General features: G+C 41.7%; 1 protein-coding gene across 1 annotated transcript in view; it reads right to left on the bottom strand.

The window, feature by feature from the left end:
* Positions 1 to 18,947, bottom strand: part of LOC124619214 (long-chain fatty acid transport protein 1-like) — a 163,760-nt gene that overhangs the window by 40,663 nt on the left and 104,150 nt on the right. Inside the window, exons 5-6 of the mRNA XM_047145434.1 lie at positions 11,487 to 11,688; positions 11,044 to 11,236 (exon numbers count right to left, since the gene is read on the bottom strand). Of these exons, the coding sequence (XP_047001390.1) occupies positions 11,044 to 11,236; positions 11,487 to 11,688 (395 nt within the window). The remainder of the gene's footprint in view (positions 1 to 11,043; positions 11,237 to 11,486; positions 11,689 to 18,947) is intronic.

Genomic DNA, 18,947 nt, shown 5'->3' with positions numbered 1-18,947 from the left:
GGGGTGGAAAAGAGCAGCAAATAACCGAGAAGTGTGGAGGAAGATTGTTGAAGAAGCCAAGGCTCACCAAGGGCTGTAGAGCTACTGAAGAAGAAGAAGAAGAAGAAGTATCTATCTTACCCCTAGTGAGATACGCCTCTACATCCTTACATTTGTCCTGTAGCCATCCCTGCTTAGCCATTTTGCATTTCCTGTCGATCTCATTTTTGAGACATTTGTATTCCCTTTTGCCTGCTTCATTTACTGCATTTTTATATTTTCTCCTTTCATCAACTGAATTCAATATTTCTTCTGTTACCCAAGGATTTCTACTACCCCTCATCTTTTTACCTACTTGACCCTCTGCTGCCTTCACTACTTCATCCCTCAGAGCTGCCCATTCTTCTTCTACTGTATTTCTTCCCCCATTCCTGTCAGTTGTTCCCTTATGCTCTCCCTGAAACTCTGTACAACCTCTGGTTCTTTCAGTTTATCCAGGTCCCATCTCCTTAAATTCCCACCTTTTTGCAGTTTATTCAGTTTTAATCTACAGTTCATAACCAATAGATTGTGCTCAGAGTCCACATCTGCCCCTGGAAGTATCTTACAATTTAAAACCTGGTTCCTAAATCTCTGTCTTACCATTATATAATCTATCTGATACCTTGTAGTATCTCCAGGATTCTTCCATATATACAACTTTCTTTTATGATTCTTGAGCCAAGTGTTAGCTAGGATTAAGTTATGCTCTGTGCAAAATTCTACCAGACGGCTTCCTCTTTCATTTCTCTCCCCCAATCCATATTCACCCACTATTTTTCCTTCTCTCCCTTTTCCTACACTCTAATTCCAGTCACCCATGACTATTAAATTTTCGTCTCCCTTGACTACCTTACATTAGTAGGCAGAATCAAAGATTGTAAGCTGCTTATGTATGCGACACTAATGGTGGTCTGTTGTGTGTTTACTGTATGTTTATTTCACTAAGAGGACTCATGTTTATTTCTAGAAATCCAATTACTCCAGTAATATGCAGAAATAGCTTTTTTCTGATTTATGGGTAGACTCAATTTCCTGGCACTTTCAGAAAGATCTTCACACCAAAGCCTACAAAAGAATAAAAATTCTGTGAGGAAATTACATTACTACCTTTTGTACAGATATACAAGGTGCTCTAAAATTCCTCTTACAAATTCTAGGAGATGTAGAAGGACCGAGTAGATAATATTTTAAACTGGAAACAAAGTTCAGAAGCATACTATTTCCATGCTACAGTGATTTAAGGAAACTTCATCAAATTTCACAAACACTGTTGTTTGCAGTTAACCATTTTTGTCCTTTTAAAAGGAGGGTTAGCATTCTGATCCACTACAAGAAGGTTCGATGTGGCGATCAATAAGTTCAGTGCACACATTGTACCTACAAATGGTGATGTGGTACACAAGTTCTATTGCACCTGGTGCAGTATGGCTTCTTGCAGTTTGGGTGAGTGGTGTCTCCTTTGAACACTTGAGTCGTGACTGCTGATGGTGAAGGCAACCCTTTCTCAAAGTCATGGTGTAAGTGTTACAAAAATGGTATGCAATTGACTCAACTCACTGTGGAAACAATCTTGATAAAGGAGATGAGCAGCTCACCCATTACCATGAGCTTCGCCATACAGAAGGATCATGTCAGTGCATTCTGCAAATGTGTACTCAACCATGCTGCTCTAACACACATAGACATGTGAATGAGGCTTGTAAGAGGTCAAAGCAGTAGGATAGATATCAAATGATATCAGCTGATTCGATGTTAAACACCCCCCCCCCCCCCCCCCCCCCATGACTACCTTGTTGCATATCTACCTAGCAAAAGTGTTTTCAAACAGTTGTAGCATAAAAATGTTAAGTTTTTAGGCATGGATTCCAATTCAAAATATTGTCTACTCCATGCCCTCTACACATTCTAGAAGTAGGTAAGACGAATTTCAGAGCACCCTGTATACATCTAACAGCACATATGAAACTGGATTCTACAGTTAGTTGCAAATGTCATCAAGAGTATTTTAGCATTTAGCCTTAAGAATGTGAAAATTCTCAATGTCTCTGCCTGGCATTTGGATATTAGCTTTCCATAAAATTCCTATTCATCACATTTCAGAATATATATTTTATAAATTTTTTGCACATTGCATGTTAGTTGAGAAGATTAAATCATAAAACATCAGGTGATGGAAGTATAGAAAATATTCTTACAATGCATCTACTTGTCAAGATGATTAAGTAAACCAAACTGTGCATTTTGAATAACTCACAAATATACTGAGTGTGTTTTATTTACACATATGTCAATAAATTCTGCAACCAGAGTTTCAATAAACAGATGCTCATTAATTTCTATAGTGAAATGTAGACACCACTCATGGATTGGACCTTAGACCTGTTCTGGCTGGCTGACTGCTGCCTGCCAGATGGTACAAGGAGCCATCTATTATTGAGGAAAACGAGATCAGCAAGTTGCCAATCCCTCCTGCCATTTTCATCAGTAGATAAATTGTGATGTTGCTGCTGCTTTTTTCTTCAAGCAGCTCCTCATATGGCCTTTCAAGGCTTAATGGACCTTATTCCAGACCTTCCTACCTCAAAAAATTTGAGAGCTACTGGGAACTTAACATGAATTCTTCCACACCAAAAGCAGCAGCACCAACCATTCAGTTACAAAGGTGGTTTATTTCTAAATGAAATACACTAGCTGTCCAAAAATAGCATAAACTCAGTCTACATTGTTATGGACACAGCATCATGTTGTAAAATGCACACATCACATGTCTGAAGTGTTGCAATTGCCTATTACACACATCGACATGTTTTATCCTCCATTTATTATGAATGGCTGTACAGTAACCTCTACTTTTCAGTATCTACCATGATGTTCCCTTGCACTTCCATAGTTTTTCTGGTTTCTTCATTTCTGATGTTGCTAATTTTGTGACTTCAGAATTTCGTCTCCAGTAATCCATTTCCATGCATAGCAGTTTCTCTCTTTCTCTGTTTCTTATTTCACAAACTTGTCTCCCATATATACATATGCTTTCTACTGATGTTCTGTATATACTGATTTTTGTTTTATTTGTGATCTTATTACCCAGAAAGGTTTAGTGTTTTTAACTGTCAAATAACACATTTCCCTTACCCACTTATTTTTATTATTTCCATTCTCAGGTATAATCAAAGATAGATATTTAGAACACCATCATTATTTAATAACAATATAGTTTGTGTGTTAAATCTTCACCCGAATCTAGAACACTAACAATAATTTTTAATCCATGTGTAAAAAATTACGAAATTGCCTTCTGCTGCTTTTTATTTCTTTTTCTGGGAATATTTCAATGATGCAAGTTTTATGATTATTTGTTGTCTTCCAGCGTGAACGAAACTATGTGATGTAACAAAAACCTGGAGATTCATCCTGTTTCAGTATTGTTATAATGCTATGACTTATCACAGATTATTCAGGTTGCCTTTCTTGCATCATTTTTTGTTGCATGTGTGGCAGTCATAGACCACCAGATTTGAGTGTCAAAGCAGTGTGCTACCTTTGAACTACCAAAATCCTTGACTATTCAAACTAGTGCCACCATTGCGGTTTGTTCTTCAGCCTTCTTCTGGCACTTGGCATGTGATGGTGTACTTTGTTCAATGTTGTTAATAAATAAAGAGTTTATATATAAAGTTGTGTTCAGGTTTTTAATACGACAGTTGTATGACTGGTTCCCCATAGTGGTAACTCCAGACTTTTTCAATATGACTGTGTACCTGTTTTTGCTAGTCATTTAGTATTATTCATGCACCATAAAGTAATAATGGAACTCCACATGGCGTGTGAGCCAGAAGTGGCTGTGTGTTTGTCTACAGTCTCTTTCACCAATGAGCAGTCAGGGTTCAGACATTGACAGTTCTGAGTGCATATTCATGCCTGTGTGTTCCCGTGCCAGCGTAACATAATCTAACCAGTACCATCCATGAGCGGTGGCGCACACAGACTGCCCCATGTCTACATGTGCGGCAGTTCCCAGACTTTGTAACACACCTGAAATAAGAACTACCTTTGCTGCAGTGCCGCATAACATTTGAAGGGAACACATATCCTGCCAGCTTGTCACATGAGCATGTACTTTGCCCCGACTCGCATGTCGTGTTCCCACATCAACAACCTGCAACTGCGTTTGCACCAACCACAATGCCTGCACCTACCACGTTTTCTCCCACACCTCCAGTGCTCTGTGTGTCATGTGGACACATCTTTATGTGCGCTGCATTACAGACAGATTGTATGCCAGTTTCTGGGTCCCTCTACCACCACCACCACCACCACCACCACCACCACCACCACCACCACCACCACCTTCCAACGATGGTACAGCAGCCGCCTCTCGGGCGGTTTCCAAAGCTTCCACAACTTCAATAGGACAACCTTAAAACATGGTTCGTGCTGGTGGATAACATCCTGAACATTCACGGCATGTCGGGAGTCGACGCACACTTCGTCTGTTTGATGAGCCATGTACACAATGAGCCTGATATGGTCAGCCATCTATTGCTAATGCCACCAAGTCAGCAAAAATACGTAACCACAAGAGCAGAAGCCACCCACTCTATTATCCATGGAGTTCTATAGGGGCCATACACCAGTGCAACTTTGGTGCCACTGAAAGAGCTCAGATTGGCATGGCCGAACTCCCCACCTTGTACTCTGGTCGCTGTAGCTCTTGAAATTGTCGTCAGATCTTCAGCTACATCTGTTGGCTGGAAGAAACACTGCACCTGGTGGACAAGGCATACGGCATCATTAAACAAATGCCAGTGCATGTCGCCCTGTTTTTTGGGTATGCCAGAAATTGGTAGCACTGCACCATCCCCCACCCCTGTGTTTCATTGGCCGGCAGGCAGAGGTTGGGTGTGCAGCATGCAACAGCAGCTGAAGATGCCACCTGGTGGCCAGACCACTGTACCTGCTGCCACTTCTCACCCAGCTACCACAGCCATTCCTCCGCCGCAACACAATTCCCCACCCACACCACCAGCTAACCGGGCCAGGCACCGCACACAACATAACCACTATGTTGGTACATAATTATGTTTGGAGATGCTGCGCATTCTACCAAACGTAAAGTATGAGTCTGAGCAGGTGCCATGGCTCACACCAAGACTTTAGGGTGCCGACCACAACCTCGGCCAACCATTCTTGCCACCCATCATGCTGGCAAACTATACATCTATGACAGAATCTGCACACTGTTCCCTCATAGACACAGGGACCGACACTAGTGTCATTCCCAGTTCGAGCATTCTGCCTGTGCTCTTGCCATTTGCTATACCACTCCAGGCAATTCTGCAATTCATGTCCATGGCTTGGCCAAACTTCAACCGTATCTCTCGTTTGCTTTACGCTGTACCTGTATGTTCTGCATTGCAGATGTCGACTGCTCCATTATTGGCACAGATCTTTTACGCTACTTGGGGTTCTTACCAGATCTCGAAGCAGTGGCCCTCTTGCACCACGCTACCATCAGCCAGACATCAGGGGTCTTTGCTACCACCCTACCACACACTGTGATGCCCTATCTGGTACTGCAATAAAATGTGCCTGCCCCTCTGCACAGCTCACCATCGACCTGGCCCGCCTAACATCTCAGTGTCACGAGACCGCCAACCTTCACACTGAGAACATGCGTCTTCAACAGCTGATTGCTGCCACATTAGCTGACCTGACACATACACACTCGAGGCAGCAGAGTATGCGGCCACACTGTGGGGACATGACCGTGCTGATACCATCATGGCACATACATTGCAGACACCCTTGCAGTGACGCCTACACCCACAGATCAGTGACATTCGAGCCTCTAGTGTCGTGAGTGTTCCATGTCTACCACCATTGTTGTTGTTCAAGGAATCCCATTGGTGGTAGGTGCTATTATTGACGGTACTTGCCACTGATTGAACACCATGGAAAGCCCCCAGTACACCACAATGTTCAACACCTTAACACCACAACATTGCAGCACACAAAAGCCACAGTACAAGAACTGCTAGACTCCAGTTTTGTTCACCCATCCAACAGTAATTGGTCCTCACAATCCACTTAGTTCCTAATAACAGTGGTTTATTTCGTTTGTGTGGTGACTACCAACAACTGAATGCCCATACCAACCATACAGGATTTTGCCCAATACCTCCACAGTGCGTGGGTATTTAGTGTGATAGATCATTTGAAAGCGAACCATCAGATCCCAATTCGTAAGGGCAACATCCCAAAGACTGCAATAGTCACCCCTTTCAGACTGAGTGCTGATGCATGTCGTATGACAAAGAACGCTGCACAGACCTGGCAACATTTTATTGATTCCATACTGTACTTGCTCCCGTACTGTTATGCACATCTAGGCGACATAATTATTTCATCAGATACCTCTGAGGAGCACAAACAACATCTTCCAAGAGCCCTTAACATATCTGCCGAGAATGGGTCATGATCAGTGATGATAAATGGCAGCTGTGAGCTGCTAGTGTGACACTCCTAGGCTATACTGTCTCCTCGGGAGGGGTCTGCCCCACATTGGAAAGAGTTGCCATTATCCATGCCCTTCCTCTGCCTGAGACTTAACACAATCTACACTGTTTCCTAGGTACGATAAACATTTTCAAGGGACACATCCTGCGTACTGCATCCGTGCAAGCACTGTTGACTGATGCATTTGTGGGAAGAACAGTTTCGTCCCTTGGTGTGGTGACATGCAATGCATGTTTGACATGTTAAAATCTGCACTTGCGATTGCTGTCGTTCTCGCACATCCAGGTCTCTGATGTTCCAATATCGATCACAGCGGACGCAAGTGACACAACCATCGGCGCCATGCTTCTTCAGCAGGTCAAGGGTTTACACACAATCACTTTGTTTCTTCTCACAAAAGTTGTCTGCCTCCCAGCGTAAATGGTCCACTTTTGACTGACAACTTATTGCGATTTACAAAGCAGTTTGATATTTCCACAAGGACATTGAGGATAGGTCAGTGCCTATATAATGGACCACAAGCCATTGGCCGATGCATTGTGTAACCTTACAGTTGACCTTCCTCCCCGATGCTTCTGACATATGGACCAAGTATAACAATTCACCATCGCTGTCTGTTACATCGAGGGTGTGGACAACACCATCACCGAATACGTGTCACAAGTTGGTACGATTTTGTTCTCTTGGGACTCTGACAAACTAATGGCCCAGCAACAGACAGATGATGTCATACAGCAGTTACTGCACAGTTAGTCTACCTCACTCACAATTGAGCCTTGTCAAATTCCGAGCTCTTCCCTACGAGTCATCTGTGACATTTCCAGAGGCACAGCTCTCCCTCCCCCCCCTCCCCCCCCCTGTGTTTTGTATGGACAGGAGTAATGACAGACTTAAAAAACTGGACCCATACATGTGTACCCTGCCAATGCTCCAAGGTCGGTCACCATGCATACCCACCATTGGGCTCGTTTGACATTCCTAAAGGCTGGTTCCATCACATACATCCCAACCTGATCAGCCCACTTCCCCCGTCAAAGGGCTTTCAATACATTCTGTATATCATCGACTGTGTTAGTCGGTGGGTTGAGGCCATTCCTCTGACACATATAACAGACGACTCTGTCACATGGACCTTTTTTGCCTCTTGAATCACCCAGTTTGGCTGTCCATCTTCAGTCATGATGGATCGGGGATGACAATTTCAAGCTGTTCTTTTCTCCAAGAAGAGTGACTTGTATGGTGCAAACAAAATGTGTACAACAGAGCAATGGGTTGGTTGAACGCTGGCACCGCACTTTAAAAACTACACTGATGTTCCACGACACATCACGGCTCTCCCCTGGGTCCTGCTTGGTGTCCATACAGCCTACAAAGAGGATTTAAAAGCCTTCCTAGCCAACTTATTGTACAAGGAACCTCTAGTCTTTCCAGCACAATTCATCAAGGACTCCAACCCTCCTGTGCATTCCGAACTTCTGACATTAGTAGAGTGCGTCCAACACTTCCCCCCTAATAAATAAAGTATTACACCACTCGCCGCAAATCTTTCACATTCTGCTTCACAGCAGAAAACAAACAGTGTGTCTCGCGTCTCAAACCAGCTTGGCAGCTCAATGAAGATGCAAACTTGGACAACTCTCCCCCCCCCCCCCCCCCCCCCCCCGATCCCTCTTCCACGTGATCCCTCACTCCCAGTGCTCCTAATGAGCCGAGCTCTCATTTAGGCTGTGATAGTGCCTATGACAATTCATGTAATGCTAGTGCTTTGTGTCCTCCACCCAGCTCGGAGATTGCATCTGAAGGATTCCCCTCACCTTACCCCCACACCAATGACTCCACTGACTGACAACACCTGCATTGCCGTCTTCCACATTGACATGTCATCCTTTCCCATCAAGGACCTCTCCCTGCGACTATGCGATGGCACACTGTTCATCCTGCATGCCCCTCCATGCACACTGGACAATTCGTGCACCCACATCATGCTCCTTAACACGTTTGCAATTCCTCCAGATGCAAGGAGACAGCCATCACCACCTCAGTTGACGATGATGGCCACCCCTCTATTCGCTTGCTATTCATGGCGCACCATGCCTCTGCATCACCAAGCTGCCTGATGCTGGTTCGGTCGCCCGCTTTGCTCACCAATAAGGCAATGACACTTCATCATTAACAGGCTCTACACTTACAGGGGCATCTTCAGACATGACCACAGACTGAGTGCCATGCCAACCTACCTCACTATCTCTCCCTGTGCTCTGCACTAGGCAAGGGGGGGGGGGGGGGGAGGGCCTCTGTGACAGTCATCGACCACCAGAATCTAGTATCGATGCAGTGTACTACCTTTGAACTACCCAAGTATTTGATTGTTCAAACTAGTGCTGCCACTGTGGTTTGATTTTCAATCTCTTTCTGGCACTTGGCATGTGTACAGTGTTTGGGTTTTTAATATGGCCATTGTGTGACCTGGTCACCATACGTGCACTATTTCTTGAACAATTGTTGTTTCTTTAGTGTTTATACTAGTTTCTCCATAACTTGAAAGCTGGTTATTATTTTATGAATTACTTGAAAATCAAATGTTGCAAACATTTATATACTTTACTACTACATGATTGTGTGTCAATTTGATAATTTGCTTTATTAGAAATGCAGCCTACAGCAGAATAGAGATAACAGCAGAAATAGATGGACTGTAAATTCAAAATTGTTAAGGCTTTTGTGGCCATTTGTCAACAAATTGCCTATTTGCTTCTGTTTTGGGTTCTTCGGCCAATGTTCATCTGAAGAACCTGAGACAGAAGCAAATAGGCAGTTTGTCGAACTGTAAATTATTCATCATCATCTAGAGATGCTTGTGTGAGAGTGGAGTATCTTAGTACATTTACTCTTTATTGATATTTGTGAAAAATAATAAGTCTCTGTTAATGAACTGCAATACAAATGACAATGATAGGTACAAAAATGATTTCTGCATTGACTCAGGATCCCAGTCTAGAACACAAAGATGAATTATATGAATTGTTGAATTGGCATTTTGCACCTGTTTGGATGAATAGTCACCATATAAGGCTTGTTGACACCCAGCTGAATATGACAATGCACATAATATCTGGGACAATCAGATCTACCCCAGTTTATTGGCTTCCACTGTTAACCAACATAATTGCCTCCTGATCTACGCAGATGTACTGGCCTATGAGGGAATTCCACAACATCTCCAGGAATTCTAACCTACCTGTGCATAGTGACGTGCTCCCTTTAAATCATAAGAGACTGAAATCATCCCTCCCAACTCTATGCAATGCTGCTGACATGGTTGCTAAGGGTTTCAAACCCTTAAGTGGAAGAAGCTGCCTAATCCAGCCTGTGACTGCAGTTCTCCATACCAGACTGTTCACCACATTGTCAGTGAATGCAGGATTTGAGCCTATCACGGTGCCAAAGAGGACTTCCTGCTATCAAATCCAGATGCAGTGTGCCGGATTGATGGACTGGATATTCAGTTGTAAAGCCAAACTTAAGTTTCTTGTGTGTAAATATGTATATGTAATTTAATTTTATGGTATGTCTGTATTAGCCATGTGCTAAATAAATAATAATAAGAATTATTTAGTCTTGTGGTGGGGAATTGTGTCTAATAATAATGTGGGTTGTTGGAGGACACCAGATATAAAAACAAAATTTAATTGTTGTATGTTATAAACCACCCTTTGTATAAATGATCTGCCTGTCTGTTTCTTGGTTGCACCTACGTCGATTGTAGTTGAGCAGAGTTGAACTGCAGATGACTATTGTAACATGAAAAGCAGCATCATTTTCAAAATAGAAACTTTTCTATTAGTTATATACCATGATTGCAAATTTTTAATTGTGAAGAGAGAACACAAGCTGTTGTTGACAAATAATATAGCACGAGTAGTGTTAATAGTAGTTGGTTGTTACGGAGGCCTACAGAAGCCATTAATTGTAACAATCTCCAAGCTAAAGCACGTTTTGACACATTACACATTTATAATGGTTCTTACTCAAGATAAGATCTATGTGGCATGAGGATGACTGAATATACAGTGATGGAAATTTCCAGGACAGACACGTCACTAACTTTTGAGCTACCATTCCTTTTTTTCCAATTTAATTAGTGATCATGAGGCTGTATAATTAAACTGGGAAAAGAGTAGTAGTTTTTAAAGTTAGTAACATTCCTGTGCTGTTTCATGTATGTAGGCATCAGCTTCAGATGGGTGAACGCTTTCCCTTACTTTTGCTTGCATGTGAATGAATTAATTAATTCTGATGGCAAAACTGTGAGTTGTATGTGTACGTAATTTCTTATGTTACCCTGGGGAGTTTTTTTTTTACTAGAGATTGTATTTGTCATCACTAATGTACAGTGTTAGTACTTTGTGACACTTTTGCATTTTTGATTCTGTAGACTGAAAATTATTTGTAATAGTGCCATTTTACTATTAAAATTCATCAAATATGATTGTGATAACTACTAACTTAAATTAGAGTTTCCTTCTGTAGCACCATAGAATTCACCAATTTGTGAGATCCCAAATCTTTCTGCAAACTTCTTCCATATTTGTGGCCTCAGGCCATTTCCAAATGCAAGGCGAACTTTATGTTGCTTGTCCTCTGGTTTCTCTGGGACAGAAAGCAGATACCGACACATTTCCCCAATATACTGAGAAACCTGAAAAATGACATTTATATCATAAAGGCACAAGTTTTTCTAACAGTACATCAGATATAAGAAATTTGATGTATGTACTTAAAATACATTCAATGAATTCTAAAATTTTACTAATTTAAAAAGTGTGTTGTTATAATATTTGAAATATTACTTGCTGTTCAGTATATGGATGATGTATCAACCAACAAAAATAAACTGGGTCATATATTAATTCAGAATTTAATTTGGCATTATAGTTTTGTTTACTTACCGTACAGTTGTATTTAATACAGTCAGACCAGTAATTACTGGCAGAGAATTTCCTTCGAATGACTACTGAGGTACCATACAACAGTGCCTGCCCAACTCCAAGTATACCACCAGCTGAGTGGTATACTGGCAGTGGATCATAGACAATATCATCACTGGAGACTTTAAGCATGCTGCGGAGCCCTACAGCCATTAGCAGAAACCTGTGACATCAGTTTGCTGTTAACCTTGTAAAATAACAGGATAATCCACAATAGTAGTTTCATAAATACATAGAAAAATAGCTTTGTGGGAAAATCACCACAGCAGTACAAATACTGAGGCTATCAAATTGTGAAATGTGTTTCAAATGTCTACAATAAAAATGCAGCAAATGAAACAGACAAAAACGAGTGACAGAAAAGGCAAAACACCACAGCAGGAATGGCTAAAGGAGAAATGTAAAGCCATGGAAGCATGCATGATTATGGGATGATATATGCCACCTATAGGATAATTAATGAAATCCATAAAGAAAAGAGTAGCACTTGTGTGAATAATAAGTGAGACCTTCAGGACAGGGATAGAGAACTGGAAGCAACCCTTGGACCATGTCAGACATTAACACAATGGTTCAGAAGTGGAAAGCACCTTAATACAATGTTTATTTAACAACTGTTTTTTTATGTTACACAGATATACACTGATATGAATGCAACATAGTTCAGTGAAGTACTCTTGAACATCAAACTTAAGCCCCTTTGGGATCTTAACAATATGCAGCAAAACGATCAGCAAAGCTTGGAGTTACTGTATTAAAGCAAACTTTAACAAACACTAATAATTAAATATTGAAACCAAAATCCTTGGCTAAACTTGCATTAATCAAAACCTTTAAAAACATTCAACTACATAATTGAAACTTAAGGAAAGGAACATTATTAAATCTTAAAACTTTAACAAACAATATTAATTATGAAAATGGTCAACAGAGCAAGTGTAGCATCCCATAAATGTGACTGAGATCTAGGCCATTGCCCCTTCATTGAATTATTTGCACAGTTAAGAATACCAAGATAGACAGGATTAAACCCAATTAATATTCAGTCGTGGGCTGTAGCCCTATTAACAAAAAAATATTATTAACCTTGAAATTGGTCAGCAGAGTAATTGTAGCTCCCAGTTGATCTTAACCCAGACTTTGGGCACTGCTCCTTCTTGTGAAATTATTTACACAGTTATATATCTAAAAAAAAAAAAATGGTGTAACTTACCAAACAAAAGCGTTGGTATGTTGATAGAGACACTAACAAACACAAACTCTCATACAAAATTCAAGCTTTCACAACCCACGATTGCTTCATCAGGAAAGAGGGAAGGAGAGGGAAAGACTAAAGGATGTGGGTTTTAAGGGAGAGGGTAAGGAGTCATTCCAATCCTGGGAGCAGAAAGACTTACCTTAGGGGGAAAAAGGGACAGGTATACACTCGCGGGCACGCCCCCCCCCCTGCCCCCCCTCACCACACACACACACACACACACACACACACACACACACACACACACAGGCACAGGCACAAGCAGACATATGTAAAGGCAAAGAGTTATATGTCTGCTTGTGCCTGTATACGCGCGGATGGATATGTGTGCATGTGTGCGTGTGTGCGCGTGTGTGTGCGTGCGGGCGCGCGAGTGAATGTATACCTGTCCCTTTTTCCCCCTAAGGTAAGTCTTTCTGCTCCCAGGACTGGAATGACTCGTTACCCTCTCCCTTAAAACCCACATCCTTTCGTCTTTCCCTCTCCTTCCCTCTTTCCTGATGAAGCAACCACGGGTTGCGAAAGCTTGAATTTTGTGTGTGTGTGTGTTTGTGTTTGTTAGTGTGTCTATCAACATACCAATGCTTTCGTTTGGTAAGTTACACCATCTTTTTTTAGATATATTTTTCCCACATGGAATGTTTCCCTCTATTATATTTACACAGTTAAATATACAAATGGACACAGATAGACAAGATTAATATTTGAGAAGAAGACCTGTTAGCAAACTATCATTAACCTTGAAATTGATCAGTGGGGCGAATATTGCTCCCACTTGAACTTAACCCAGACCTCAGGCTTCGTCCCTTTTGAGAAATTTTTGTACAGTAAATATATAAAATACAGAGAAACACACAGAATTAATAGACATTTAACTTTTTTTCTAAAATCATACAGCCATCCAACTATTAAAACTTCTTAATCTGTGCCGTGATAAAAAACTAAGGATTTTTTCAGCAACTGTAGTATTATTTTTTCAGGATATATTTCAGTCGTTATTTGCAACTGACAATTGAAATTTATCATTGGGGAAAAAAGTAAGTAATGGCTTTCAATGAGCTGTGTCCAGTCAAAACTCACCAGCTTCCAACCAAGTTTAACAAACAATGCATAAGCAGAACAGGAAACTCAAGGGGATCAGAACTTGTTACAGAATAGACTTTACTAACCCATTGCTGAGTGCATGCGTATGCAATTTGATGGGAGTTGTCAGAGCTGGGCAAAGACTTTTAGCAGTCTTAAGATAAATTTCCATAGCACCCATGGGATACAATAGCCCCACCAGTACATAATACCCTGCCTGTTCTCTTGCACCAAACAAATTTGCACAGGATTCTACAACAGATGAAAGACACAGTTAAAGACTACACACCCTTAATGTTCCCCGAGTGCATTTCAACATGGTTACCTTAGGTGAGCAAATAACTTCCACTAATAATTCCACCATGTGAACACAGCACTCCTGCCCCTTTTAAAATCAACGCAAGAGAGCACATGGAGTATTGTAGAATTACAAGGAATCCACCAAGTAAATATAGTCTGACAGTCAGTAAACCAAGGAGCCTCAGTCTAAACAGACTGAATGAATAGGCTTATCAAAATCAGAAAGATGCCCATTGCACATGTCCACAGGCACAGTCTGTCACTTCACTCCTGAACAGGCAGGATGCAGTGACCTGCCCATCCACAACCAAATAGACAATATCGATCCATTCTAGAAGTGCTGCCTATTTGACAACACACACCCAGCGATCCAACACGTGGCCTCAGCTATACCAAAATGATTGCTGAAGAGATCAGTATAAATACCCCCTGTGTGCTGTGACTGACCTCACTTGCTTGATCTGTGATTGCTTAAGAACTTTCCACACCAGTACAAATGTATACCAACCAGCAAGAGGCTAAAATTTTTACATCAGTGATGTGCCGCTGGCAATTATGAATATGGCTGTATCAATAAAAGATCAGGAAGACAGTATTTCAGAAAGGGAAGAGGAAGTAGATTAAGATGAGATTGGGGATGTGATATTGTGAGAAGTATTTGACAGATATCTGAAAGACCAGAGAAGAAGTAAAGCATCTGGAATGGAAGACATTCTCTTTGAATTATTGAGATCCATGAAAGAACATTCCACAGCAAAAGTATTCTATGTGGTATGCAAGATATACGCTGCCTGACAATAAAAGTGAAGCACCCAGAAGAAGAGGAAATGAAATGAACGTACATGGGTTGAGAAGGTATGTAATGTTATTTCTGTGATTACAATACAAGTCAAATTCACAAAGAATGTGGTAGTATGAGCCCACTTAATAGTACGACATTGTTCCCCTGTAAGCTGGAAGCATGCACCAATTTGGTTGGGAAGTATGTCAAAGTAGTTGTATCTTTTCCTGAGGTAAGCTGGCCCACAATTATTGTAACTGGTACTTGATATCCAAACTGATCCCACACATGTTCTGTCGGGGAGAGTTCCTCAGTGTCAAGCAGACAGCTCAAAGTGACACGTGCCATTTGTAGATGAACATTGTCCTATTGAAAAATGGTACAACAATAGTGTTGCATGAGAGGTAACATGAGGCTATGACATACCTTGTGCTGTCAGAGTTCGCTCAGTCACTGTTAGCTGTGACCTGAAGTCATACCAGATGGCTCCTCATTCCATGACACCAGGAGTAGCAGAGTTGTGCCTCTTCAAAACATTGGAAGAAATAGACCTCTTCCCAGGTCACCATTATATTTGCTGATGCAGACTACAATTCAAGGCTGAGTACAGTGGGATATCCCTCATCAGCAGTCCATGCTTCCTGATCATGCCACCACTACAAATGGAGCCATTTCTGTTAAGAAGTTAATGGCAGCCTACATATGGCAGAGTAATACCATAATCCAGCTGCAACCAGTCTCCAACCAAACATGTGGGAAGACACACATTATTGCTGCAAGTCCATTACCTGTTCTTGGATGGCAGGTGCAGACGTGAAGGAGCTACAATACACTTCGTGCACATGACGATCAACCATTGTAGTGGTCAGACAGAGTCAACTGGAACCATGATAGCTAGTATGTCTGCCCTCACATTCCCATGAAGTCCAACATCAAACAACTGTCACATATGAATGCCCCACAAATCTGGATACTGCATGATTAGACCAGTTGGCCAAGTGGAGACCCACAATGAGGCCCCCCATTTCAAACTATGTTAGGTGCTGATAACACAGTCTCACATGATTACATAGCATGTCTGTGTCCTTCACAGAGATCACTCAACATCTGATGCTGTTTACACCCTTTATATACCAGGCCAGTACAGTATAGTACAGTACTAGACACAAGTAACACTAATGCACTCTGGTGGCCATTACACCTGTCACAGCGAATTGCTATTCTAATCATTTCCATATCATTTTTCCAAGAAATGTAGGAATACATGGGGCAAAACTGACCCAATGCCTTATCTTAAGGAAGATACTGAACCTATGTTTATATCATTTGTAGATTTGGAGAAAGCTTTTGACCATACTGACTGGAATACATTGTTTGCAGTTCTGATGGTCTTTCATTAAATTATACCTTGACTTGTCCATATTCCTAAACTCAGCTCCTCCAACAGAAAACACCTATGACAGATTAAAAGCAGAGCTATGCACTGTATAGTGGCTTTATAGGAAGATCACATTCACCAGGTATTGACTCAAGAAGAAATGTGCTACAGGAAGCTCCCACAATACCATCACTATCTTCACAGCAAAGCAGACATTGACACCATTCCTGACAACACACAATTTGGAGCAACCATCTGTCAACCTAGGTAAAAGCCATCACTCACACATGGTCAGATATGGATGTAGCCACAGAACTTGCTGACTGCATTCAAGATGCTATCACACTGTGCTCGCAGGTCAGTGCAGTAACTGTTCCATCAGTGATACATCCATGACCCCTACTGTGTCGTGTGCCGATTATAATGCCCTAGCTGCCAAGGTGGGTCCCTTAAGTGCACAGATGGCAGCTGTGCTTTCACATGGTAATAAAAGCCACTGTAGAGGGTGTAACCAACTTAAGACGTTCAAGGAGTCACTCCACTTCAAATTCTGCATCAGAGTCTGGCTCCACTGTTTGCTGGAACCACCACAAACATGGTGAACAGGTGAAAATGTGTACAAGCCCATGCATATTCCCAAATGGGGTCAGTGGTCATTAGTATGCACCACTGACTGCCACAATTTTCAGTACCTATTTGTAATGGGTTGGTCCTCAGGAAGGAAATACCTAATAGATACAGGGTCTGATATAAGTATTTTACTGAGGAAGTCACTCAGCAGCTGCAGGCTGTGTGTGGCAGTCAACTTGGCAGTAGCTAACAATACAGAAATGCCAACTTATGATATGCAGCATGGGGATGTGAATCTAGTCCTGCATGGACAGTTAACATGGAACTTCATGGTAGCGGATGTGGGTGAGGCAATAATAGTTTCCTACTTCTTAGCATATTTCAAACTTTTGTCTGACATGTCTGATGCCTGGCTTGTGCATAGCCTTACTGGTTTGACAGCTGCTGGAAATCACCATCATACTAGAACCAGTAGCATCAAGCTTGTACAGTAGTAGATGAAGTTTACCATGTGATTTTGCAAGATTTTCCAGCCTTAACTAGACCACTGTGAGTGCCACAACAGGTGTTGCATCACACTGTCCACCACATCAAAACTGCAGATGGACCACCTATGTCATGTTACCCTTGCAGATTAGCACCTGGATGCCTCACAATAGCAAAAGCAAAATTTGATCTTAAATTGAATGAGCAAATTATTTGCCCATTGTGCAGTCATTGGACATCAGTATTATGCATAGCCCCTAAAAAAAAGGTGGAACCTGGCATCTATGCAGTGATTATCAAGTGCTGAATGCCAAGACTATTCCTGACCACTATCTGGTACCATTATTAATTGACTACAACCACATCTTTCATAGTTCAACAATATTTAGAGCCATTAACTGCGCTAAGGCCTATATGAAGAAACCCGTCTTGCCAGAGCACATTCCCAAGACAGCTATCCACCCTTCAGATTGTTAGAGTTGAAGTTTGTGACATTCAGGTTGTGGAACACTGCACAGACCAGGCAGCAGTTTATAGATTCCATCTTGATGGGTTAACTTGACACTTTGCTTGTCTGGACAATGTTTTGGTCTATTCAGAAACTAGAGAACAGCATCACAGTCACTTTGTGAGGTTTTTAAATGACTGGAGAAGTACAGTGAAGTTTTAAAAACTGTGAAATGCATTTTTGGTCAGCCTGAAGTTGAATTTCTGAGCCATCACATATCGTCCTCTGGCTCTGAAACATTACCAGAAAAAGTAGAGGGCATATTACAACTGCCATAGCCTACCACCATAAAAGAGCTATGCAGATACCTTGGGATGGTAAATTTTTACCAGCTTCATTTACCACATTTTGCCGAGCAACAGGTGCTTTTAAATGCAGCACTATCAGGTGCAAAAGTACGAGATAATGCACCCATGCAATGGAATGGGAGTAAGGATGCAGCATTCATAGTGATGAAAAACAGCCTTGCCCAGGCCACCCTACTCACCCTAAACTTTATGGTTTGCTCACCTTAGTGGTTGATGCTTTGTAAGGATGGGTAGGTGGTGCACAGCAGCCATTGGAATACTTTTTGCATAAAATGACACCTTTACAGCAGTATTGGAGGACATGTGATAGGGAGCTGTTGGATATCTACCAATCCGTCAAGCACTTCAGGCCACAGGTCAAGGCACAGGATTTCGCAGTTCATACTGATTATAAATAGCTGATATACGCATTCCGTAAGAAGAGTGACAAGTGCTCACTATGGGAGCACTCTCAACTCGAGTTTATATGCCAATTCACTACAGACTTGTGGCACATTTCTGGACTGACCAATGTGATGGTCGACTGCTTATTTGGTATTTCACAACCATTGAACATGACAGTATTAGCAGTCATGCAGCAAGAAGACCATGAACTACAAGCAGTATTACTCAATGATAAAACTTCACTAAAATTGCAACTGGTCAAAATGCTGGGTGAAATTGGCAAGGCGTACTGGGATGTAATGCACAACAGATCATGACTGTATGTACCAACTGCATTCCCCTGGACAGTGTTCAGTAACTTCCATA

Source organism: Schistocerca americana, chromosome 6, assembly GCF_021461395.2.
Source record: "Schistocerca americana isolate TAMUIC-IGC-003095 chromosome 6, iqSchAmer2.1, whole genome shotgun sequence".
NCBI lineage: Eukaryota > Metazoa > Arthropoda > Insecta > Orthoptera > Acrididae > Schistocerca > Schistocerca americana.
This window is presented reverse-complemented; position numbering and strand designations above follow the sequence as displayed.